Source organism: Rhinoraja longicauda, chromosome 7 (assembly GCF_053455715.1).
Source record: "Rhinoraja longicauda isolate Sanriku21f chromosome 7, sRhiLon1.1, whole genome shotgun sequence".
Taxonomy (NCBI): Eukaryota; Metazoa; Chordata; class Chondrichthyes; order Rajiformes; family Arhynchobatidae; genus Rhinoraja; species Rhinoraja longicauda.
In genome coordinates, this window is record NC_135959.1 from 58005722 (window position 1) to 58031606 (window position 25885).

Consider the following 25885-nt stretch of genomic DNA (forward strand, 5'->3'; position numbering starts at 1 on the left):
ATTCATAGGAGGCCACTCGAGATAGTTTTTGGAAAATGACAAAACAAATATCTTCTATTGGCACTTTATAATGATAAGGTATCAAGGTAATTAAAACAACCATCCTTTCTCTTTTGCCTCAAAGCCAATCAAAATTCCTTTGCTTGTAGATCACACAAGTGGAAGGGGCATTACATTTGAGAGGAAAATTTCCTGTGGGAATGCATCCTCACTTGTATCATGGGATTCAATGGGGGAAAAGTTTGCATTATGCAAAATCATAATAAGGACGGTTTCCTCGGAATGCAACCTCTAACAAAGTTAATTAATAATGCAACATATCTTAATGCAACATACCAATTGTAATTAATATAATATAATTAATATAATATTCTGAAAGAGGATAATAGATAAGAAACAAATGAAAGACTTTACATATATTGTTTGCATATGCCTGACAAATCATTTAATCTGAAGACCTTGCACCTCAGCAGTACAAAAAATGGCTCCATTCGCTTTTGTAATTTTCCAAAATTAGATAACTAGTGAAAAAAAATTCTTGCACAATAAAATCCATCTTCATGAAAGAGATACTGATTGACAAATAGGAGACCATTATTCTGATAATTAATTATTACCACTATGTTCATATCTTAAGCGGAATACACCATCTCAATTTTACTATGGAGGCACGAGATTGCACATACTGGAATCTGGAACAAAAAGATGCTGGAGGAACTCGGGGCATTTTTTTGAGAGAAATGGGCAGTCAATGTTTCCTAAAGTCCTTTAACTATACACCTCTCCCAAAGGAATATTTCTCAAGTTTAATATCATACCTCTGATGTCTTAAATTTCTATTTCACATTAGAAATTAGACCCGCAACTAGATTGCTACCAGATAAGATCAAGGTTTTTTTTCCAAGAGCCAAATTAAACTGAATAACCCAGTCCCACTACTCGGGTAACAAGAGAAACCTCCAGCTGTGAGACCAAGTTTAGCCAAAACATTTTAACTGGACATTGAGAATGAAATCAACATATTTCCCAACCTTAATATTATATGATATTTTTAATTATAATTTAAATTGGAGCCAAAATTACTCTGGGGTGGGAAGCATCTGTTACTTCCGAAGAACTAAAAACCAAAGTTGGAATCAACTTTAGACTTATTTCTTCACTCTAATTCAAACACAAAAAATACTACATATTGGCCCAGTAAAACCGGATAATCTGTTATACGACTTTTCAAATCCAAATTTGACGTCTAGGTCAACAGGTGATGTTAACTATACTCTTTTTACAGGTCCCAATCTCCATGCTTCCTTTAAACACCCCTGGTTCTCAAGAGAATTTATGGCAAAACATGCAAATCTGATGTTAATTTAAAGTGCATCGGGACATTCAAACAAATAACATCCGTCTTGAAAATCTCCCACTCCAACACCAAAGTCCAGCAGATTATCCGGAGTTTCCTACCACAAAGTTGCTTGCAAATGTAATAACGCAATTCTAAAGCAAAATTCACTCACCCTGCAATCCACTTTTATCTAAAAAATTGTTCAGGTTGAACAAGGTGTTTCTTGAAGCTAGGTACTGGATAAAACGCTACAAATAAAAATGTCTCTGCATTAGTCATTTTCACCCCAAAAGAACCACACACAAAAATAGCTTTAGACATTAGTTCAAGAGTAAACAAATTATAACACAACTTTGAGATGCTGCACAAATACGAGTACTCAGTGTTGGGAGCCTTAACTAATCACAATCTGTATTTATGTCTTAATTGACTTGCAATATTACACAAATTTAACAGAAAATAGGAAAAACAAATTGGGAGGAGCTGGCAAGAGAATATCAGTAAACAGACTAAAATTTAGAGGACAGAGCAAAATAAGAATGTAATGTTATCTACCTTGGTACGAAGAACAAAAAGTATTTTTAAATGGAGAAACTATACAATGTTGCTGTACACAAACCTGGGTGATGTACAGTAAAGCTAAGTTAACATGAAATTACAGGCAATCCCTGCATGATGGGGGTTGGGATGGGGGGACGGGGTTGCATTCCTAGAATATGGACCAGTGATTTTTCACAATACAAAGCCTTGTCATCTGTACATGAATCAAGAAAAACTGTTGAAAAAAGTTATTTACTTTTTCCACCCCCCACAAAATTTCTTCAGAGCTAAATTTCATCACTAAATTATGCGTAGTGATTGGAGAATTCTCCAAGAGTGAATTTCCATTACCTAAACTGCCACAATGCGGGAGTCGCCTGTGGAGCAATTAACTAAAAAGGCAAATTGAATTGAATATAAATGCAGGCAAAAGTTGCTACAATTGTACAACCTGCTGGTGACAGAACTGAAATATTGCATATAGTTTCACTCCCATTATTCACGGGAGGATAAAGTCAAATTGTAGATATTTCAACAAGTGTTCAAAGTTGAGCAGGTTGGGCACAACTAGCCAAAAATAAAACATGCATCTCAATCCATCAAGAGATGAGGTGCTTTCCATAACAATTGACACCTTGAAATAAAATTCATGTGTTGTAATGTGCTTTACAATATCTGTAGTACATGAAAGACACTATGTTTGGCAGGATGCGAAGAAGAGAAATGTGAGAGAAATAAGTATTTCTGGAGCACAATGCTTCTAATGTTTAATGAGTCAAAAACAGCCTGGCTTTTTAAAATCACACAACTTGGGGGAAACAGGATTTTAAAAAAGGTCACCATATTCAATGTGTTTTACAATCAAAGCAATTTTTAAAAACTTGCCTCATTTCCATAGACCATCATTTGATGCGTTGTGATGAGAGACTTAAATACCACCACCCAGCTGCTGTTCGCAGTTCTTTCAAAAAGGCTATCCGCCAGCTGAGGTATGTTTACATTCATTTCATTCGTACACTGAATCATATCTAGAAAAGAACAGAGAGACGTTAGTTAGTGAATAGCATCTTTAAATGAAAAAAGTTCAGCAACATTAACACCATACAGTGTACACCACCAATGCATTTTCAGTAGATTTAACATTAGCCACATCTCGATGCCACATCTTGGAATATCACAATGAAGTGTACAATTGTTGTAACCAGTTTTCTAGCTTTAAATTAGAAATACACATAAAATTGCATTTATGGTCCCAAAAAACCCTCCAGAAACCAATTTGTTACTATCTTTAAGGAACAAGGTATACATTGCAAAAATCGTTACAAATTTATAAGTCGAAATTTTGCTACAATATTTCAAATGGCTCTAGTTCACTGAATATATTTTCTTGATGGTTGCACACTTCAACTCACTGGCTGATCTGCGCATTGCCAAATATTTGTGCATCTCTAGCTTCAAGGTGTCAATTTTAAATTGAGAATTTTTGTTTGAATTCTTTGGCCCATCGTATTTATGTTAACCATGACGCCAGTCTAAACTATCCCTATCTGCCTGCAAACAGTCCGTATCTCTCTATTCCCTGCCTGTTCAATGTCTACATTTGTCTCGAAACATTGCTATCACAGATGTTCCGTGGCAGCAAATGCCAAGCATCCAGCACTATGTTAAAAAGAAAACTTGCCTCTCCATGAAATTCCCCTTCTCAGTTTATATCTATTCACTCTAGGATTTCCATCCTGGGACAAGGCTATCTACCATATCAATGAATGCTTCTCATAATTTTATAAACTTGTACCAGGTCATCCCTCAACCTTCCACATTCCGGAAAAACAATTCAAGTTTGTCCAATCTTTCCAGTTAACCAATACACTCCAATCAGGAAACATCCTGCTAAACCTTTACTACACCTTTCCTATGATCTGGTGACCAAATTTGTAAACAATACTCCAAGCATAAGCTACTAAGGCGGCACGGTAGCGCAGCGGTAGAGTTGCTGCTTTACAGCGAATGCAGCGCCGGAGACTCAGGTTCGATCCTGACTACGGGTGCTGCACTGTAAGGAGTTTGTACGTTCTCCCCGTGACCTGCGTGGGTTTTCTCCGAGATCTTCGGTTTCCTCCCACACTCCAAAGACGTACAGGTATGTAGGTTAATTGGCTGGGTAAATGTAAAAATTGTCCCTAGTGGGTGTAGGATAGTGTTAATGTACGGGGATCGCTGGGCGGCACGGACTTGGAGGGCCGAAAAGGCCTGTTTCCAGCTGTATATATATGATATGATATGATATGATAATTTAAAGTTTTATATTACTGCAACAGCTCAACAGCTTTTATGCTCAATGCCTCGAACAATGACGGAAAGTTTGTTGTATGCCCTTTTTAACCACCCTTTCCACTGGCATGCCACTTCAGGGAGCTGTGGATATGCACATCAAGATCCCTCCAAACATCAAAACTACTTGGGGTTTACTGTATATTCTCTTGGCATTTGGGGATTTTCTTTGCATTTTGACTACATTTACAATAGGTCTTGCAATCAAGATTCCCGTATCTTGCCATTTTAGTTTTCATTCTCACAGGCACATATAATAATAATAATAATAATAATAATAATGCATTTTATTTATATAGCGCTTTTCATATACTCAAAGACGCTTTACAGAGATTTTGAGAACATAGGGAAATGAATAAATAGATAAATAAGTAAATAAATAAATGAACAGAGAAAGGAAACAGAAGGTGAGGTGACCTTCAGTGGTTGAAGGCAGTACTGAACAGGTGAGACTTCAGCGATGTTTTGAATGTGGTGAGTGTGGAGGAGTCTCTAACGGTTTGGGGTAGTGAGTTCCATAGGGTGGGAGCAGCGATGGAGAAAGCCCTGTCCCCCCAGGATCTGAGTTTAGTCCGGATGTGGGGGGATAGGAGATTGGCAGCGGCAGAGCGGAGGGTGCAGGTGGGAGTGTGCCTGTGGAGGAGGTCGGTCAGGTAGGATGGGGCCAGGTTATGGAGAGCTTTGTAGGTTATGAGGAGGATTTTGTACTGGATTCTCTGGGGGATGGGGAGCCAGTGGAGTTTATAAAGGACGGGGGTGATATGGTCACGGATCGAGGTGTGTGTGAGTAGACGGGCAGCGGAGTTCTGAATGTGTTGAAGTTTATTGATGATTTTTGAGGGTGCGCCATAGAGGAGGCTGTTGCAGTAGTCCAGACGGGAGGTGATGAAGGCGTGGATGAGGGTTTCTGCAGCTGTGGAGGAGAGGGATGGACGGAGACGGGCAATGTTTTTGAGGTGGAAGAAGGCTGTCTTTGTGATGTGTTTGATGTGTTTGTCGAAGGAGAGGGTTTGATCAAGGATGATTCCAAGATTCCGGATGTGAGGTGAGGTGGATACTGGGAGACCATCAATGTTGAGGATGAAGTTTTGGGTGGATTTGGTGAGCGTTTTTGGACCATATAGCTCCTAAACTCTGGTTTCCCGCATTTGGAGAAAATTGTATGCTAAAGGGGCCCATTCCTGTGCTGTACTGCTCTACATTCTAACCAGGTGGCCTTTAAAATAGACTCCCATGGGTCAGATGTGCATTTTCCTGCAAACAATCACTCCTCATCTGCTCTCCCCAGTTACTGCCTAATATTGCTGGAATCAGCCTTATCCCAATTTAGCACTTTCAACCAGGGACCAGTCTGATCTTATCCATTACTATCTGAAAAGTTAAGTGATAGACAATAGGTGCAGGAGTAGGCCATTCGGCCCTTCGAGCCAGCACCACCATTCAATGTGATCATGGCTGATCATTCTCAATCAGTCCCCGTTCCTGCCTTCTCCCCATACCCCCTGACTCCGCTATCCTTAAGAGCTATATCTAGCTCTCTCTTGAATGCATTCAAATAATTGGCCTCCACTACCTTCTGAGGCAGAGAATTCCACAGATTCACAACTCTCTGACTGAAAAAGTTTTTCCTCATCTCCGTTTTAAATGGCCTACCCCTTATTCTTAAACTGTGGCCCCTGGTTCTTGACTCCCCCAACATTGGGAACATGATTCCTGCCTCTAACGTGTCCAACCCCTTAATAATCTTCGATAAGATCCCCTCTCATCCTTCTAAATTCCAGTGTATACAAGCCTAGTCGCTCCAGTCTTTCAACCTATGACAGTCTCACCATTCCGGGAATTAACCTAGTAAACCTACACTGCACGCCCTCAATAGCAAGAATATCCTTCCTCAAATTTGGAGACCAAAACTGCACACAGTACTCCAGGTGCGGTCTCACTCGGGCCCTGTTCAACTGCAGAAGGACCTCTTTGCTCCTACACTCAACTCCTCTTGTTATGAAGGCCAAGATACCATTGGCTTTCTTCACTGCCTGCTGTACCGGCATACTTCCTTTCAGTGACTGATGTACTAGAACACCCAGATCTCATTGTACGTCCCCTTTTCCTAACTTGACACTATTCAGATAATAATCTTCCTTCCTATTCTTACCACCAATGTGGATAACCTTATACTTATCCACATTAAACTTCATCTGCCATGCATCCACCCACTCACACAACCTGTCCAAGTCACCCTGCATCCTCATAGCATCTTCCTCACAGTTCACACTACCACCCAGCTATGTATCATCTGCAAATTTGCTAATGGTACTTTTAATCCCTTCATCCAAGTCATTAATGTATATTGTAAATAGCTGCGGTCCCAGCACCGAGCTTTGCGGTACCCCACTAGTCACTGCCTGCCATTCAGAAAGGGTCCCATTTATCCCCACTCTTTGCTTTCTGTCTGCCAACCAATTTTCTATCCATGTCAGTACCCTACCCCCAATACCATGTGCTCTAATTTTGCCCACTAATCTCCTATGTGGGACCTTGTCGAAGGCTTTCTGAAAGTCGAGGTACACCACATCCACCGGCTCTCCCCTGTCAATTTTCCCAGTTACATCCTCAAAAAATTCCAGAAGATTAGTCTAGCAAGATTCCCCCTACGTAAATCCATTCTGAATCGGAACGATCCTGTTACTGCTATCCAAATGCACCGCAATTTCGTCTTTTATAATTGACTCCAGCAGCTTCCCCACCACTGATGTCAGACTAACTGGTCTATAATTTCCCGTTTTCTCTCTCCCTCCTTTCTTAAAAAGTGGGATAACATTAGCTACCCTCCAATCCACAGGAACTGATCCTGAATCTGTAGAACATTGGAAAATTATCACCAATGCGTCCACAATTTCTAGAGCCACCTCATTAAGTACCCTGGGATGCTGACCATCAGGCCCTGGGGATTTATCAGCCTTCAGTCCCATCAGTCTACCCAACACCATTTCCTGCCTAATGTGAATTTCCTTCAGTTCCTCCGACACCCTAGGATCTCTGGCCACTAGAACATCTGGAAGATTGTTTGTATCTTCCTGAGTGAAGACAGATCCAGAGTACCGGTTCAACTCGTCTGCCATTTCCTTGTTCCCCATAATAAATTCCCCTGCTTCTGTCTTCAAGGGACTCACATTTACCTTGACTATTTTTTTCATCTTCACATACCTAAAAAAGCTGTTACTATCCTCCTTTATATTATTGGCTAGCTTACCCTCGTACCTCATCTTTTCTCCCCGTATTGCCTTTTTAGTTATCTTCTGTTGCTCTTTAAAAGAGTCCCAATCCTCTGGCTTCCCACTCTTCTTTGCTATGGTGTACTTCTCTTTTATTTTTATGCTGTCCTTGACTTCCCTTGTCAGCCACGGGTGCCTCTTACTCCCCTTAGAATCTTTCCTCCTCTTTGGGATAAATTGATCCTGCAACTTCTGCATTACTCCCAGGAATACCTGCCATTGCTGTTCCACCGTCTTCCCTGCTAGGGCCTCCTTCCAGTCAAATCTGGCCAGCTCCTGCCTCATGCCTCTGTAATCCCCTTTGCTATACTGTAATACTGATACTTCTGATTTTCCCCTTCTCCCTCTCAATTTGTAGAGTAAAACTTATGATATTGTGATCACTGCCTCCTAATGGCTCTTTTACCTTGAGTTCCCTTATCAGATCAGGTTCATTACACAACACTAAATCCAGAATTGCCTTCTCCCTGGTAGGCTCCAGTACAAGCTGTTCTAAGAATCCATCTCGGAGGCACTCCACAAACTCCCTTTCCTGGGGTTCATTACCAACCTGATTTTCCCAGTCTACCTGCATGTTGAAATCTCCCATAACCACCGTAGCATTACATTTGCGACATGCCAATTTTAGCTCTTGATTCAACTTGCACCCGATGTCGAGGCTACTGTTTGGGGGCCTGTAGATAACTCCCATTAGGGTCTTTTTACCCTTACAATTCCTCATTTCTATCCATACTGATTCTACATCTCCTGATTCTATGTCACCCCTTGCAAGGGAGTGAATATCATTCCTTACCAACAGAGCGACCCCACCCCCTCTGCCCACCTGTCTGTCTTTTCTATACGTTGTGTACCCCTGAATATTCAGGTCCCAGCCCTGGTCCTCTTGTAGCCATGTCTCTGTAATTCCCACAACATCATACTTGCCAATGTCTAACTGAGCCTCAAGCTCATCCACTTTATTTTCGATACTTCGCGTATTTAAATACAACACTGTAACTTCGGTATTCACCTCCCCCCTCACATCGGTCGCAATTGGCCCTGACCTTACTCTCTTATCCCATCTAGAACTTCCCTTCCCATTTATTCGAGAGTCCTTTGCAATTTCTCCTGTATTCGCTTCCCCTTTAGCTCCATCTTCATATTCCCAATTTGTCAACCACTCCCCCCCCACTACTTAGTTAAAACCCTCACGTGTAGCACTAGCAAACCTGCCTGCCAGAATGTTGGTCCCCCTGCTGTTAAGGTGTAACCCGTCCCTTTTGTACAGGTCACCCCTACCCCAGAAGAGATCCCAGTGGTCTAGAAATCTAAATCCCTGCTCCCTGCACCAACCCCTCAGTCATACATTCATATCCCCAATCTGCCTGTTCCTGTCCTCACTAGCACGAGGTACAGGCAGCAGTCCAGAGATAACCACCCTCGACGTCCTACTTCTCAGTCTTCTTCCTAACTCTCTAAACTCACGTTGCAGTATCTCCTTCCTCTTCCTCCCGACGTCGTTCGTGCCCACGTGCACAACTACTTCTGGTTGATCGCCTTCCCTCGCTAGGATGTTCTGAAGCCGGTCTGTGATGTCTTGAACCCTGGCACCAGGTAGACACAGACCATCCTCAAGTCCCGCCTGCCACCACAGAATCTACTGTCCATACCTCGGACAATGGAGCCACCCACTATTATGGCTCTTCCTGACTTCGGTCTCCCTGGTCGAGTCTCCTTGCCTGGATTAGAGCCGCCAACCTGTCCGCCGCTCGGACTGGAAGCGTCTTCTGCCCCGACAGTTCCCAAGAGGGTGTGCCTGTTTGCAATAGGCACAGCCACAGGGGTCTCCTGTAGTCCACATTCACTCCCCTTTGAAACGGTCTCCCACCTTCGCTCGACCTGGACCCTTGGCGGGACTGCCTCACAGTAGGTCCTGTCCAGGAAACTCTCGCATTCCCGGATGGCCCTGAGGTCATCCAGCTGCTTTTCCAACTCCACCACACGTCCATTCAGGAGCTGCACCTGGACACAGTTCTTGCAGGTGTAGCTCCCAGAAGCTCCAGCGGTGTCCCTACCTTCCCACATCCTGCAGGAAACACACTGCACCAACTTATCTGCCATTGCTTTAGTGTCTAAAAACAAATCAGGCTTAAAAACAAGCGTATCCTCCTCACCTCAGCCTCCTCGCCACCAAAACTTGCTCCCAAAATGCACGCTCTAAAAATTTGACCACATGGTCAAGTTTATTACCCAGTACGAGGTGCAGTACAGAGCCTTTCCTCGTTAGGTTACCCAAATATGTTTTAAGAAACCCTCCTGGAGGCACTTACAAATTCTGCTTTATCTACACCCTGGCACAAAGTCCAATCTCATATCTCCAATAAATGTCACCCACTACAACAACCCGATTGTTTCTATGATCTGTTCCTCCAAGTCTCACTAGCTATGAGACTATAGGGAGGCCAAAGAGATTGCACCTTTCATATTTGAGTCAAATCTTTATAGCCTCACTGGGTGAGCCTTGCAAAGATGCCCTCTCTAAAAAGGGCTGTCTGTCTACATGTTGGGTTGAAACCCTTGATCAGGACTGGAAGTAGAGGAAGAAAGAAAGCCTCAGCTTGAGGACAGATATAGTGACAACAGAGAAGTGAGGGAAAGGTATGGGTTCCTTCCAATAGATAGAGGGGTCGAGCATTGGATGCAAGTCAGAAACAGGGAATCAAGGTAATGGACGCAAATCAGAAACAGAGAATCAAGGTAATGGATAAATGAGGAAGGCAGAACTGGAAAATAAACTGACATGGAAGCTGCAGGTGGCTGCAGTTTTTATTTGGGATCAGTTTTTTAGGATCCATACAGTTTACAGCAAAAAAATATCTCAGCCACTACCAGTGATGAAAGACTGGCAGATTTTCTGGACTACTGGGATATTAATAGGAATAACATCCAACATTTTACACAACACATTTTCCTGCAAATCCCCTCGTTTTAAGAGTGTGCAGGAACCCAGGTCCCAATGTGTGAAAGGGAGGACAGAAATCAGCGCAAGATGAGCCAGATGTTAAACCATCAGGATTTCCAGGAGACAAATGCTGGAGTAACTCAGATCAGGCAGCACATCGGAGAACATGGATAGACAACGTTTCGTAGAAGGGTCCCAACCCGAAACATCACCTACCCATGTTCTCCAAAGACGCTGAGTTACTCCAGTACTTTAATTTTTTGTAAAGCAACATCTGCAGTTGTTTGCTTCTCCATCGCCAGCATTTGTTGTTATCATAGGAAGAAGCAGAGAAGGGCATAGTTTAGTTTATTGTCACGTGAACAGAGGTACTGTGAAAAGCTTCTGTCGCGTGCTATCCAGTCAGCAAAAAGACAATACAGGATTACAATCGAGACAGCAACATATCGCAGCTAACCCTGTAATTCCAAATGCAATGCTCGCAGGAGGAAATACATTGGAATTGCCCTAGTAGCCATTCTTGGACCTTTTCCTCTTCCAGAGGTTTTGGGGAGTAAATGAGAAGCCCTTCGTGGTTAAAGCAGCAGCCATGATAGACAATAATGGAGGAGCGGGAGGGTAATTCCATTGAACTGGTCTTGAGAGGTATAAAAGGCATGAGAAGAAAACAAATTTCAGCTGTGTAAAGACTGCAGGAGATCAAGAATAATATTGTCATTTGATTCACAGTCACTGATAGAATGATTTGGGCCATTTTGATTCATTTTTGGTGTCATGCTGTGGGAAGATAGACACAGAATATAGATTCAAATGAGTCAGAAGGAAAATTTGTAGGATTCAAGGATATTGAGGCTGGGCTTTAGGGAATGATTTACAGTGCCAATAGAACTATGAGCAATTCTGTATTCTGTAGGTCTTCCCATATCTAGAAGTTGTCTTCCCAGTATATTACCCATGCTGGACACCATTATTCATGCAAAACCAGAGGATGTGGTTAAGAAGGCTAAGAAGAACAAGGCCAGACAGGCACATAAAACAAATGAGCAGTGATGTTCATCACCCAACTTCTCCCAATGTCCTGCAAAAGCAGTGCAAACAGAGGCTCAATGTAAGAATTTGATTGCGCTTTGTCGACCATGGCCAGGTCATTTGTTGGCAATAACTGCTTTAAAAAATATATTTTAAAGAGCTATTTTTGACACATTGCTTTGTATGGTTTAAATAAGAATCCACTGCTCACCCTGTCCCAGAATTTAGAGGCCAAAAAAACTCTGTAAACTGAAAGATGCCCAGATAAAGCCAACACCATAAAAGGGACAGTGGGCTGAGGGTTTTACATTGCCTTGGAGTATTTTACATTGCCTTGGAGTATTGTTTTTGGGGTCTAGTGGGCAGATTTTAGAAACAGATCCTACATAATTTATTTTACTTCTTGCACTTATTAAATATGAAGGTCAAGAACTACAGGAGACAGTTTGAAACATTGAGCCTAGTGCCTCTTGGGACACAATTTACAGTGTTGTGGCCCGACCCACAACAAGCCCCTTATTGTTGGAATAAAACTAAGCAATTTCAAGTGTTACCTAGATCATAGGCTGAGCAGCATGAAGCCAGGCACAACGACAGTAGCTATGATATTCTTTGAACAACATGCTCGCAGCAATCAAACTGCAGATGAAATGTACACTAAATATTTCTCTCAATGACAGGTCAACAACTTTCAAAATGTAGATAAAATAAGGTGATGAAGGGCAAAGTTGCCTCCAAACCATCAACTACTGCAAATGGTTCAATTCAAGAAATGTCTAGACTAGCCTGCTAAATCAAACCCTCCCAAAACAATTACTATTTATTAGACATTCCCAAGGAAAGCATTATACCCCGATGATACTTCCCTCTGAACAGTGGTGGGACTGAACTGTGACAGCAATCAAGAGGCACAGTGAATGTGGATTGGGAAGGATTTGCCACGATTGGCCAAAATATTTTAGTTGTGAAGTGTACCAGTATCTGTTGCTGAACTCCATGGTCTGGGAATGTTAACTCAGAAATCAAGTGCTGCAAAGGCAGGTATGTTCAATTGAAAAGTTATCGATGTCAATCCATATGTCAGACACCTCCATGTAGAAAAGATGCAGAAGGAAAATTGGAAGACTGCAATTTAAATCTATGATTTTACAAAACCATTCATTTTTAACAAAAGACCACTTAGTGGACATAAACATGACACAACCTAACCCATTTCTTGCACATGTGGGGAAATCAATTGCTGATTACGCACATCCCATCAGAGTATTATTCCGAGTACAACTCTAGATACTGCTTCTACATGCCAAAGACAATCATCTGGCAGATCACCAAAAAATGTTGATAAACCATTAATATTTGGTGGGAAATAATAATTACCCTCCAAGAGACATTAGCAATCACTCCCTTCTACTACATGACTGGATCAACGGAACAAGTGTTCATAATAATTCCCTGCTAAAAAAAGGTTAATGTCGATTCTTTCTAGGCAAGTATCTAGGTGTTGTGTGCTCTTTCGTTATAGATACCACTCCAATATTACAAAGGCTACAAGCCAAGAGAAGTCTTAAGATAACGCTTCTTAACTGTGTTATAACATTCAGGCTATAACATTCACTTAAAATAGAAAACAAACAAAACAAATATGTTTTTCCCAAGTTACTGCCAGGTTCCCTTCCTATGAACTGATCGCATCCAGAACAGTTTGCAAGTCGGAAACTCCGCCACAAACCGTACCCAGAAGACGAAGATGCCTGCATCAGCCAGTCAATCTATTCTACACCCCTACCCTCACCTGGTCACCAAAACACCTCATTCATGTGTATAGGCTGTACACGTCAGGCAATCATCAGCTGGAGAGGAGCTGCAGTCAGGCGGTGACCCATTCAATGAAACTATGATTGATGTTTAACCTTGGTGTCTTTTTCCAGAACTAAATGCACATGACCTGAATATCTTAACACCCTGAAATCTACCAATCTTAAATGTACTCAGTAGCTGAGCTCCCACGCAAAGAAATCCAAAGATTCACTTTCATATGCGTGAAGAGCTCCTCGGAGTCCTAAATGGAGAATCCTTATTTTGAGTAGAGAAACCAGACCTGTAAAAGTACAGGTAATTCTGCTATAATGCACGATTCCATGCCATAAATTGGATGTGTAACACAGCTGATAAATTAAGGAACACTATGTATTATGTGCGCCAGATGGCTATCATGCGATTTTAATGGGGAACTGGAGAACCACTAAAATGGTACTCTGGAAATTGACAAGCAGAAAAAAAATTATCTTGGCCAAAAAAAACAGGAAAACAAAATATTTCCACAAAACAACCCCATAGTAATCAAACACCAATGTCACTTAAAGTACAGGCTGCTAATTTCACCGTGGGTGTCCATAGAATTTGAGAAGTACTTGCTTCTATTGCCACTTGTTCTAGAGTGCACTATTATACAATGTAACATACAGCCTTCTAACTAAAATAATCCTTCAGCTATTAAAAAGACCTCAGATGTTGTGAGCAAGTGGTGCAAGGTGAAAGTTTTCAGTTAAATCTAAGACTCTTAACAGCATTAATGTAGAGGGGGTCTTGGTGTCCAGGTCTATAGCTCCCTGAAAGTGGCAACACAATAAATACAGTGATAAAGCAAGCAGATGGTATTCTTGCCTTCATTGTTTGGGACATTGAGTACAAGAAACAGAAAGTGGCAATGTGGCTTTATAGGACTAAGGTTAGATCACATTTGGAATATTATGCACAGTTCTGGTCACCCCATTACAGGAAAGAAGGGGAGCTTTGGAGAAAGTGTAAAAGAGGTTTACCGGAATGCTACCTGGATTAAAGGGTATTACCTTTTAGGAAAGGTTGGACAGACTTGGATCGTTTTCTCTGGAACGTCAGAGGTTGAGGGGAGACTTGATAGAAATATATAAAATTATCAGAGGCATAGATAGGGTAGACAGTCAGAACATTCTTTCCAGGGTGGAAATGTCAAAGATGGGAAGGCAAAAGGGGCAAGTTTAAAGGAAACTAGCGAAGAGGGCCCCGTTGGGCCCATTCCCACACCCCCCATTCTCTCCTCCCCCAACCCCAATCTTACTCTCCCCACACACCCCCTTTCCCCACGACCTCCCCTTTTCCCAGTACCCCTATTTCCCCCACCACCAAGCCCCCTCCGGACGACCCGTTGTCCCCCTCCCCAGTCCCCATTCTCAGACCCCGCCACCATTCTCTCTCCCCCAGACACACTCTTACTCTCCCCCACCCCCCCCTTTCCCCAGCACACACCTTTCCCCTACTCTCTCTTGCCCCCAGCACCATCAGGTCCGGGGGGGGGGGGCGGGGAGCGCATCAGTAAAGGTCCGGGGGGGGGGGGGGGGGGAACGCATCAGGGAAAGGTCCGGGGGGGGGGGGGGAGCGCATTAGTGAAAGGTCGGGGGGGGGGGGGGGGGAGATAGCGGGGTGAGGGTCTCCCGGGTGTGGGAGAGAGGAGAGAAGCAAGGGGAGACAGGAGAGGGGAGCCCATACGCACAGAAGCGCCACGCTGAAAGCCTTCAATAAATCAGTAGGAGGGGGGTTGTGCGAGCTCTTCTCACATGGGCATTTCGACGTCACACGCTGAAGGCCATGGAAAAAACGGCTGAAATCTTTTTTTTTTTTACTAAAACCTCTGAAACTTAAAAAATACACGACCGAATCAAATTAAAATATCATTTTCCACCAGCGTTCAGCGTGGTGATTAAGGCGGTGCAAAAACCGTGGTGCTACGGTTCACCGTTTTTGCCGAAATCAGCCGCAATAGCTGAGAGAAAAAATATGACTTTTAAACCTCTGTAACTTTAAAAATATACGACCGAATTAAATAAAAATATCATTTTCGGCAAGCGTCCAGCGGTGTGATTAGGCGGTGCAAAATTTTCTCCCTGCTCGAAAATTTTCGGCGACTGCTGGTTTGACACCAATGACGGTAGCTTGTCGTCTCCTGTCATGGGCGCTGTCGTAGGTTGTCACCAGGTTACTTTGGTTGGCATTGGTGCTGATCCACCTTTTATAAGAATTTTGTTTGTTTGAATAGTGAATTTTGGATATTTTGACCAAAGATTGATGTTTGAAGTTATTGTATTTCAGAGTAGTTTCTCATGACATCTTTTTAATTTCATTTATTTTGACCAATAAAACAAACACAAACATTGCACTGCATTGAAAAGCAAACTCTTTTCATTTATTTTGACATTGCACTGTATTGGGTCTCTTCAGGGACAAGGGCTTCAACCACACAGACCTCTTCTTGGGCTTCTTCTTCTCCATTCTTCTTGTCCTTCTCTCTTGCAGAACGTTAAGCATGAGGGACGCTGCAAACAGCAGGGCTTGCATTTGATGTAAGAGCAATGCCACCATACGTTACTTCCTGGCAGCCATGATGCAGAATGATCGGAGACCCTACCCAAACCCATTTTTGTGCCAAAATTACGTGAAATGGCTACCCCCATTGTCATCAGTTGTGACCTGACAGGGAGGTAGGTTGACCGGTTGTCGTAGCTTGTCGTAGTCACTGTCGTAGGTGGACGCCTAGGTCGCAACGACTGGGTTGTCGGTTGATTGCCGTCGCCTAGGTGGTAGGTTGTCGTAGGCATTGTCGTAGGGTTTTTAAAAAAAAAAGTTTTTTCAGCGATTTGCTACGACTTTGAGTCGCCTTAAAAATCACCGAAGTGGGACAGGCCCTTTAGGCTTTTAATTAAACTCTGTTCTTGAGTAAATCTCAAGTTTACATTCTGTAAATAATGGTAAAAATCTGCAGGTAAATTATACAAATGTGCAAAGACGGTGGAGTTATGATCCCGAGTTCTGCTCTTCCATTACCCTAATAATGATAAGGGTGAAAGATAAAGCAAAAGAACTAATATGTTCAAGGAACCTCACGAAGGAGATGATAGAGCGAGGAAAGAGAGGTAAGTCAAATTTCATCATAGAAACACTTGAGGAACAATGATCATCCCATGACTTTTAATAGTAATAATAATATTAATAAATAGGTAGGTGGCAATCAGAAGCAGAGTAAAACCATCTAATTACTCAGACAGGAATCATAGGTATCACAAAATGCTGGAGCAACTCAGCAAGTCAGGCAGCATCTCTGGAGAAGGAATGGGTGATGTTTCGGGTCGAGATCCTTCTTCAGACTAATATTATGAGAAAATAACTGCAGATGCTGGTACAAATCGAAGGTAAGACTGATGTCAGGGGGGCGGGACAAAGAAAGGATATAGGTGGAGACAGGAAGACAGTGGGAGTGGAAGAGAGGGACAGAGGAACTATCCAAAGTTAGAGAAGTCAATGTTCATACCGCTGGGCTATAAGCTGCCCAAGCGAAATATGAGGTGCTTTTCCTCCATTTCACGGTGGGCCTCACTATGACACTGGAGGAGGCCCATGACAGAAAGGTTAGACTGGGAGGGGGAGTTGAAGTGCTCAGCCACCGGGAGATCAGGTTTGGTTAAGGCGGACTGAGCGAAGGTGCTGAGCGAAGCGATTGCCGAACCTGCTTTTGGTCTCGCAGATGTAGCGAAGTTGACATCTGGAACAGCGGATACAATAGACAAGGTTGGAGGAGGAGGAGGTGCAGGTGAACCTCTGTCTCACCTGGAAAGACTGATTGTCTCGACCCGAAACGTCACCCATTCCTTCTCTCCAGAGATGCTGCCTGACCTGCTGAGTTACTCCAGCATTTTGTGATACCTTTGACATATACCAGCATCTGCAGTTATTTTCCTACAGACAGGAATCATGATGGCCTAGCATCTGGCTCATTAAACAATGTACACTGGGCTCCCTTTTAACTTATGGCCTCACTGGAAAATGGTTTATTATACTGCATAACATCTAAAGTGAACTAAATACATGTTGACGTATTGAAAGGAATAGCCTCCATGATTTTTGGAGTTTTACTGCAATATTTTTATAAAATATAGGGAATAAAAATTTGTCTCTTTTTGGGGGAGGGGGGCTTTACGGCAAAGGGGAGATGGACATTTGGTTTATTGCTTCTCTCGGAAGTGGCATCTTGTCAATCCCTTGCTCCCCTCATTTCTGACACCAATGCACATTACCCCATTACTACCCATCCAATTACACCATTTATGCCTGATCGATAAGGAGCGAGTTGCAGATCATAACTTTTCAGATACAAAAATTATATTCGCCTCACATCCAGTTTATATATTTATTCTAAACTATAAATCTGCGATGCACTACCCTAGTCCTTGAACAATTAATAGAATCAGCTTCAGTTAATGACCCCACCTAAACCAGGCACTAGTGACTCTGTACAGCTCCAGCACAAAACAGCACAAGAGTCCAAATAACCTCTACTCAGTGAAACTATTCAACGTGGTTCTCTGTGTGCTCACAATAATCAAATAGTCAAAACATTTGGATTTAGTTGATGCAGATGCGAAGGGAAAATGAATGACTCCTCCATATTAGAGACAGAGCACAAAAATGGGATCTTCGGCATAACTCAGTCATGCCAACCAATACGCCTCATCGCACACATTGGACCCATACGCCTCTCAACCTTTCCTATCCATGTATCTATCCAAATGTCTTTTAAATGTTAGTGTATCTGCTTTAACTAGTTCCTCTGGCAGCGTGTTCCATATACCCATCACCCTCTGTGAAAAAGTTGCCCATCAGCTTAAATCTTTCCCCTCTCACCTTAAACCATGCACTCTCGCTCTTGATGCCCATACCCTAGGGAAAAGGGTTCACTCAAACAATTCCCTCATGGTTTTAGACACCTCAGTAAGATACGATACAAAATAACTATTTATCCCAGGAGGGAAATTGGTCTGCCAACAGTCAGAAAACACAAGATACACAAAATCAAAGTGACAAGTGGAAGTCCAAGATTGGGTCAGTCTACCCCATGACTGGGGGAGGAATTGTACCGTTTGATAGCCACAGGGAAAAAGGATCTCCTGTGGCATTCAATGCTGCATCTTGGTGGAATCAGTCTGCTGCTGAAGGTGCTCCTCAGATTGACCAGTGCGCTATGGAGGGGGCGAGTATTGTCCAAGATGCTCTGCAGTTTGAGGAGCACCCTTCCCTTCAAGACCACCTGCAATGAATCCAACTCCACCCCAGGACAGAGCCAGCCTTCCTGATGAGCCTGTTAATTCTGTTGACATCTGCAGCCTTCGCCCTGCTGCCCCAGCACACGACAGGGAAGAAGATGGCACTGGTCACCACCGATTGATAGAACATCTGCATCATGTTACTGCAGACATTGAAAGAGTAGAGCCTCCTCAGAAAATAAAGAAGGCTCTGTCCCTTCATATGCAGTGCCTCGGCATTCCTGGACCAGTCCAGTTTAGTCCAGGTAAACTTCAAGGTACTTTTACTCCTTGGTAAACTGCACATCCTCACCCTTGGAGACAGGGGTGTTCTTCTCCTCCTAAAGTCCACCACTAACTCCTTAGTCATGACAGTGTTGAGCTGCAGGTGATTCAGCCCACACCACTCAAAGTCATTGACTACACCTCTGTATTCAGCTTCCCTCCGCTCACTAATGCAGCCCAGCAGTCATCCTAAAACTTCTGCAGGTGGCAATAGACAATAGACAATAGACAATAGGTGCAGGAGTAGGCCATTCAGCCCTTCGAGCCAGCACCGCCATTCAATGCGATCATGGCTGATCACTATCAATCAGTACCCCGTTCCTGCCTTCTCCCCATACCCCCTCACTCCGCTATCCTTAAGAGCTCTATCCAGCTCTCTCTTGAAAGCATCCAACGAACTGGCCTCCACTGCCTTCTGAGGCAGAGAATTCCACACCTTCACCACCCTCTGACTGAAAAAGTTCTTCCTCATCTCCGTTCTAAATGGCCTACCCCTTATTCTCAAACTGTGGCCCCTTGTTCTGGACTCCCCCAACATTGGGAACATGTTATCTGCCTCTAATGTGTCCAATCCCCTAATTATCTTATATGTTTCAATAAGATCCCCCCTCATCCTTCTAAATTCCAGTGTATACAAGCCCAATCGCTCCAGCCTTTCAACATACGACAGTCCCGCCATTCCGGGAATTAATCTAGTGAACCTACGCTGCACGCCCTCCATAGCAAGAATATCCTTCCTCAAATTTGGAGACCAAAACTGCACACAGTACTCCAGGTGCGGTCTCACCAGGGCCCGGTACAACTGTAGAAGGACCTCTTTGCTCCTATACTCAACTCCTCTTGTTACGAAGGCCAACATTCCATTGGCTTTCTTCACTGCCTGCTGAACCTGCATGCTTCCTTTCATTGACTGATGCACTAGGACACCCAGATCTCGTTGAACTCCCCCTCCTCCTAACTTGACACCATTCAGATAATAATCTGCCTTTCTATTCTTACTTCCAAAGTGAATAACCTCACAGGGGTCAAAGAGTTGTATCTGAAGTCCGAGGTGTAGATGGCAAATAGGAAGGGAGGTAGGACTGTCCCCGTGGGGCCTGGATTGCTCTCTACCACGTCCGAGACAGTTCTGTTGCCTGACATACTGTGGTCGTCCAGTCAGGTAGTTGGTGATCCAGGACATTAATGGAGCATCCACCCACATCTTTGTCAGCTTGCTCATTAGCAGTACAGGCCGGGTGGTGTTAAAAACCCTAGAAGTAGAAGTGCTTCCCAGCTTATCCAGGTGAGCAAAGGAACGATGGAGCAGGTGGATGATGGCATCCTCCACCCCCACATTTGTTTGATAAGCGAACTGCAGATGGTCCAGATAGGGTTTAACCAGGGGTCGCAGGTGTGTGAGCATCAGCCTCTCCATGGACTTCATAATGTGCGAGGTCTGTGCCACTGGTCTGTACTCATTGGAGGAGCTAGGATGTGGATCACCCCTTAACTTCCTGCACTTTATGGAATAAAGTCCCAAACAACCAATTCCCCTTATAACTCGTGCCCTCAAATCATGACAACCCCCTCATAAATCTCCTGTGCACTTTTTCCCAGCCTTAAGGTATCTTTCCTGTAGCAGGGCGACTAAAACTTAACACAATACACGTGTAACCTCACCAACACCTTTTGACTGTAACATAACATCTATGACTCTCAATATGCAAGAGACGTTTATTTCCCCATGGCGTTTTCTTTATTCTGTCATTAATTCCAGTAACTTGTATAAAGTCTATACAATGATGATAATCCTTTTAAAAATATACTTGCTCCACTTCCAAGTAATTCCTTTATGTTGTGTTTTGCGTGACCTTAAAGTTATGATACAATACCAACACTTACAAGCTTTTTACTTACTAAAGATAGACTCATTACAAAGAACAAGTCTCTCCACAACAGTCATAAACAGACTAATGGCCTGCCAAATTCCTAAAATAGCTTTCCCAAAATTGACCAAGCACAAACTTAATTAGTTATCAACCATGTTATGGATTTCCATGTACGAGCCAAATATTTTTTCCCTTCCTTCAGGCCCCTTCTTATCACAACCAAGATGAGCAGTGGCATGGCCTAAACTATACATTCAAGAACTGGCAACACTCAAGTTTTACCTTGGTATCAAATCACTTAATTTGCAGTACCTGGTTAAGAGACCAAATCCAGATGAATTGGCAAACAATATCGTAGAACGATTTTTGACTAAAATCCTATATACAGCCTCTAGCAGCAAATGCAACATTTGTTTTTGGTCCTCACACCATCTCTTACAGGTTAATAATCACACCCCAGTGCATTAAAACAGTGCATATGCAAACATCAAAAGCCAATGCAAGGTAATTTAATAAACTTTGGCGCAAGGTAGTAGGTGAATAGAATATTAGATTACTTCAGGTTCACAAATGGCACAAAACTGAAAGGTGATGATGATGCACAAGAATCACCATGTCTGGAAAAAGCCATAGATGAAGGTATCAGAAGCAGTCAATGCAGGGATAAGGGCAGACAACATTACAGATTAAAATAAACAGACTTGATAAAGATTAAGTGTGGTCTGAAGCTTGGAATGGAGTCAAATATGACTGCAAAGTAACAAACACTCATGACTTGAAATTGTTTGTCGTGTATCGAAAATGAACTGGAATAAAATTCTTATTTGCTGTAGTTTTAATGCAACGATAAAATGTACAGTAAATTTTCAGTTATTCCAAGTAAACTAGACCACGATAGTGAAAAACCTAAAGCAAGAAGAGTAATGCAAAGGCCATAATGGTTCAATGCTGGGTAAGGTTGGGGTTAGGGTTGTGCAGGGTGGCTCATTATCTGTAGATCCCTGAGATGGGGTGAGATCAATACCCATAAGGATACAAAGTGCTGTAGTAACACAGCAGGTCAGGCAGCATCACTGGAGAACACAGACAGATGAGGTTTCGGGTCAAGACCTTTCTTCGGACTGATTGTGGGGTTGAGGAGGGGTGGAGGGGTGGAGGAGAGAAGAAAGCTCAAAAAGGAGAGGCGCAGAATAAAGCATGGCAGGTAATTGGTTGACACAGGCAAGAGGATTTTTTTTTGACAGGCAGATGGTTGGAACAGAAATAAAAACAACAGGTGTGAGATAGGATTCAAGAGTTGCAGGCTATAAAAGCAGGGGGAAGAAGGGGGGGGAGAGGGAGAAAGGGGCTTGGAGGGGGAAAACTGGTGAGAGTCCAGGTGGGGCCCCAAGGGAGAAACAGTAAGTCAAGTCAAGTCAATTTTATTTGTATAGCACATTTAAAAACAACCAACGTTGACCAAAGTGCTGTACATCGGTTCAGGTACTAAAAACGAACATACAATGGCACACAAACATAACAGCACATACATAAACAGTTCACAGCATGGAGGAGAAAAAAAAGGGGGGGGGGTTAGAGGTTACACGAAATTCGAGATTTCAACATTCATTCCATTGGGTTGCAAGCTACCAAAGCTGAATACGAGGTGCTGTTCATACAGTTTGCATATTGCCTCACTCTGGCAATGGAGGTGGTCCAGGACAGAAAGGATAATGTGGGAATGAAAAGGAGTGTTAAAATGGTTAGCAACCCGAATATCCAGTGGGCATTGCTGGACTGAGCACAGGTATTCAGTGAAACAGCTGCCGAGTACCCATGATGGACGGGCAATGTATACCACTTTTTGCAAACTTCTTCGCTGCAGTGCTGGAATATCCAAAACAGGCCATGCAAATAGTCAGTATGCTCACCATTGTGCACCTTTAGAAATTGGAAAGAATGACATGCTAAATCTCTTCACAATGACAACAACAAAAAACAGGTGCTGGTGAGCTTTCTTGGGGATTGCATCAATGTCAATGTGCTGGGCCCAGAAAAGGTAAAAAATGTGTTCACAAACAAACTTGAAGCTGCTGACTATCTCCACAACCACCCCACAAATGAAGACAGGCGCACAGTCTGTAGGCTTAACCTTCCTGAAGTCAACAATTTACAATTAACTGGAGAGCAAGAATTCTATTCAGTCCCAGGCAGAGGAACAGAATCAGTAGCAAAGGAATGGAGTCTGAAGTGGATCAACCACTATTGGTTGGGCCTTCTGGCAATTATGGAAGATGTTCCTGCCTTACAGCTTTTAAGTTACAGCGAGCAGCATGTCTGGGCTGAGAGGCGTTGAAGACTAAATCAGACGTTCCAACATTTGATTTTACAAATTCAGAATTTTGATGTCCAAAATTCAGAATTTTACATAAAAATTCATAATATGGCACATCATGCAACTTTTCAGCAAAAAAAGTATGCACGCCAAATGCGCATATACGTTGCGCTACATTCATGTGTGAAAAATGACTTATTTCCAACAGTCTGTAGTTCTTGGACTACATGTACAATGTCAGGCCTATCATGAGTATATTCTGCTATTTATTGAAAAGGTTTATTGAACAGAAATACTTTTTACACCACAAAGAAAAAATGGTTTTGTTTTGTTTTCTCTATTTTGCTTTTTCCTTACACATAATTTATGGCTAAGTTATGAAGAAAGTTTCATTTAAAAATACTCATACCTAATTTAATTGAAGACATACTTGCTCCAGTGGTCTTCAACAGCAAATCACAACAGTCCATGTCCCCCCCCACCCCTCCACTCCACCCCCACTCCCGCCTACTCCCCTCCGACTCCCGCCCTCCCCCCACTCCCGACCCCCTCTGCCCCTCTCCTCCACACTCCCGCCCTCCCCACCTTTTCCTCCCACATCCAGTTCCACTCCCCCCTCCCAACCCCACTCCCAACCCCACTCCCCCCTCCCTTCCTCCACCCCGACCCCCACTCCCCCCTCCCCATCCACTCTCAACATCAAAGGGGCCTCGCGCTACGCGACGAAAGATCGGGGTCGGCGAAGGGGCGAGAGACCGGGCCCGGCGATGGGGAGAGACCAGCGGCATGAGGCGAGCGGCAGGGCGGGGCGAGAGACAGGGCGAGCAGCGAGGTACGTGTTTTGCGGAAAAATGTGAGGTGAAATCAGAATGGCGGAAATGAAATAAGAAAGCAGAAACTATCCACCAAATTCGGAAGGGTTGGGAGTTCTGCTAAATGCTAGGTGGAATTAGCAAACAGATAAAATTGATAGAACGTTTTGCAAATGAAATAAAACATGAGAATTAAGAACTAAATAGCAAGAGATGAACATTGGTAGGATTAACAATGTGAAGTTAGACAACACAAGGTTAATTGAGATAGTCTGTTGGTCACAACAACATGGTAGTGTTAGTGATTATAATCAGAATCTTTTTTGGTACTGTGGTTGGGGAAGGAGATAGAAGGACACTAACACAGGGTTGGTTCTATGATACATGAATACAGAACAACACATTCAAGACACGAGGAACATTTGGAATTGGGGCAATGGTTAGAAAAGATGGAGAAGGGACATCGACAATAAATTTGGGATAGACAAGGAGAGTAACTGAAGACAACCTCAGTTGGCATGGGATCCCGGAAGAAATAGGGGAAGTCAAAAGTTTAGTAGAGCAGGTATTTCTCAAACTACAAACATTTTTTCATTATATATTGACTAAACCCAAGGTCTAGGCCCTTAATTTAATATCTATTTTCACTATGAACAGCATATAACTCTGCCCACAGGAGCACAGGCGTACCAAAACGCATTTTGCTTAGTCTTTGCAGTCAAGATGGGTTGGTTTTTTTAAATACAGAATGCAATACTTTTGCAAAAAAATGAAATAGCAGTACAAGGTCAAAGGTCTTATGGACAAATTGGGCTGCGAGAGAATGAAGAGATGGAAGAAAAGCTAGAGAAATTTCCAATCTTAGAGCAAGAACATGGGTTGGTGGGAGTGGAAAGAGAGAGAAAATTTGGTCAAATTGGAGTGGAAAGCTACAAGTAGCTAATCAGATAATCGTATTCTCATTGTCCACCATGGACTCCTCACAGTTATTACCTGAAAGTGAAATAGGCGGGGACGGTGGAATTAAGAAGAAAGTATGCTGTAGATACGAGCAGCTAGGTTAACATTCACATTCCAGAAGGAACTTGGAATAAAGAGAACTGTGAAACAAAAACAGGACTCGAGCTTCAAACAAACCTGGCAACAAATGGATAAAGCAGCTGTCTGCCATTAAAATTCAAATTTATATCCCTTGGCTTTTAAAGCAGAAATGAGAATAGGTGAAGCATAATGTTATTCAGGATTTATAGAGACAATTATGAATTGATGAAGTCAGTAGCATATTTACCTTAATGGAAACAGGACTAGGTTAGGACATGTACTACTGATACAAGAGACTCAGAGCCGATAGTGTGCAAAAGTTCTTCTTTTATGTTGCCAAGGTATTCACTTCCAGGATCGATGACAGACAGAAACCATTAACATTCAAGGTAGACTACAAGGTGGATTGTGGGAAATAAGGCAAAAGGGTAGAGAAAACATGATTGTAAATTTTCTCACATAAAAGGCAAATGCGAGAGTCAGGTCAATCTGGGCAGTCAAGTTTTCCCCACCCCTCATTTCAATATTTTAATTTATTTCTCTGCATTAATTAAATATTTTAAAACTTTTGACATTTCACAAAAAGGCTGTCATGCTAGAGTTTGATTAATGTGCAGGAATGGAAAGCTTTTACAATACTAGAAAATACTTAAACTCTGAAATAAGCCTCCCCCCACCATTCATCCTAGAAACATATCGTAGTCAAAGTTTAATCAGTAGTTGCGAATAGAAAGAGAAAGAGCTCAAATTAAAATCTTGAGTCTCCAACTTCCTTCATTCGTTAAATTCAATAATCAAGGCACAAACAGTATTGCATTTTATGGAACAAAAAATCTTCCAAAGCTTACCTGTAATAATTATTGCATATCACCATCAAATATATACAAAAGAGGCAAATTGTTCAGTGCACTCAATTATACAATGCATTTTGAAATAAAACATTTAAAAATGTTTCAATTAAAGATTAATATATTAAGAAATAACAGATGGCAAATAGTCTT

The 25885-nt window shown here is 42.7% G+C and overlaps 1 protein-coding gene across 11 annotated transcripts in view; it reads right to left on the reverse strand.

Moving 5' to 3' along the window:
* Window positions 1–25885, reverse strand: part of picalma (phosphatidylinositol binding clathrin assembly protein a) — a 113494-nt gene that overhangs the window by 69920 nt on the left and 17689 nt on the right. For all 11 annotated transcript variants that reach the window (XM_078402658.1, XM_078402660.1, XM_078402653.1 and 8 more), the window contains exons 2-3: window positions 2765–2907; window positions 1512–1587 (exon numbers count right to left, since the gene is read on the reverse strand). In XM_078402658.1, coding sequence (XP_078258784.1) covers window positions 1512–1587; window positions 2765–2907 — 219 coding nt within the window. The remainder of the gene's footprint in view (window positions 1–1511; window positions 1588–2764; window positions 2908–25885) is intronic.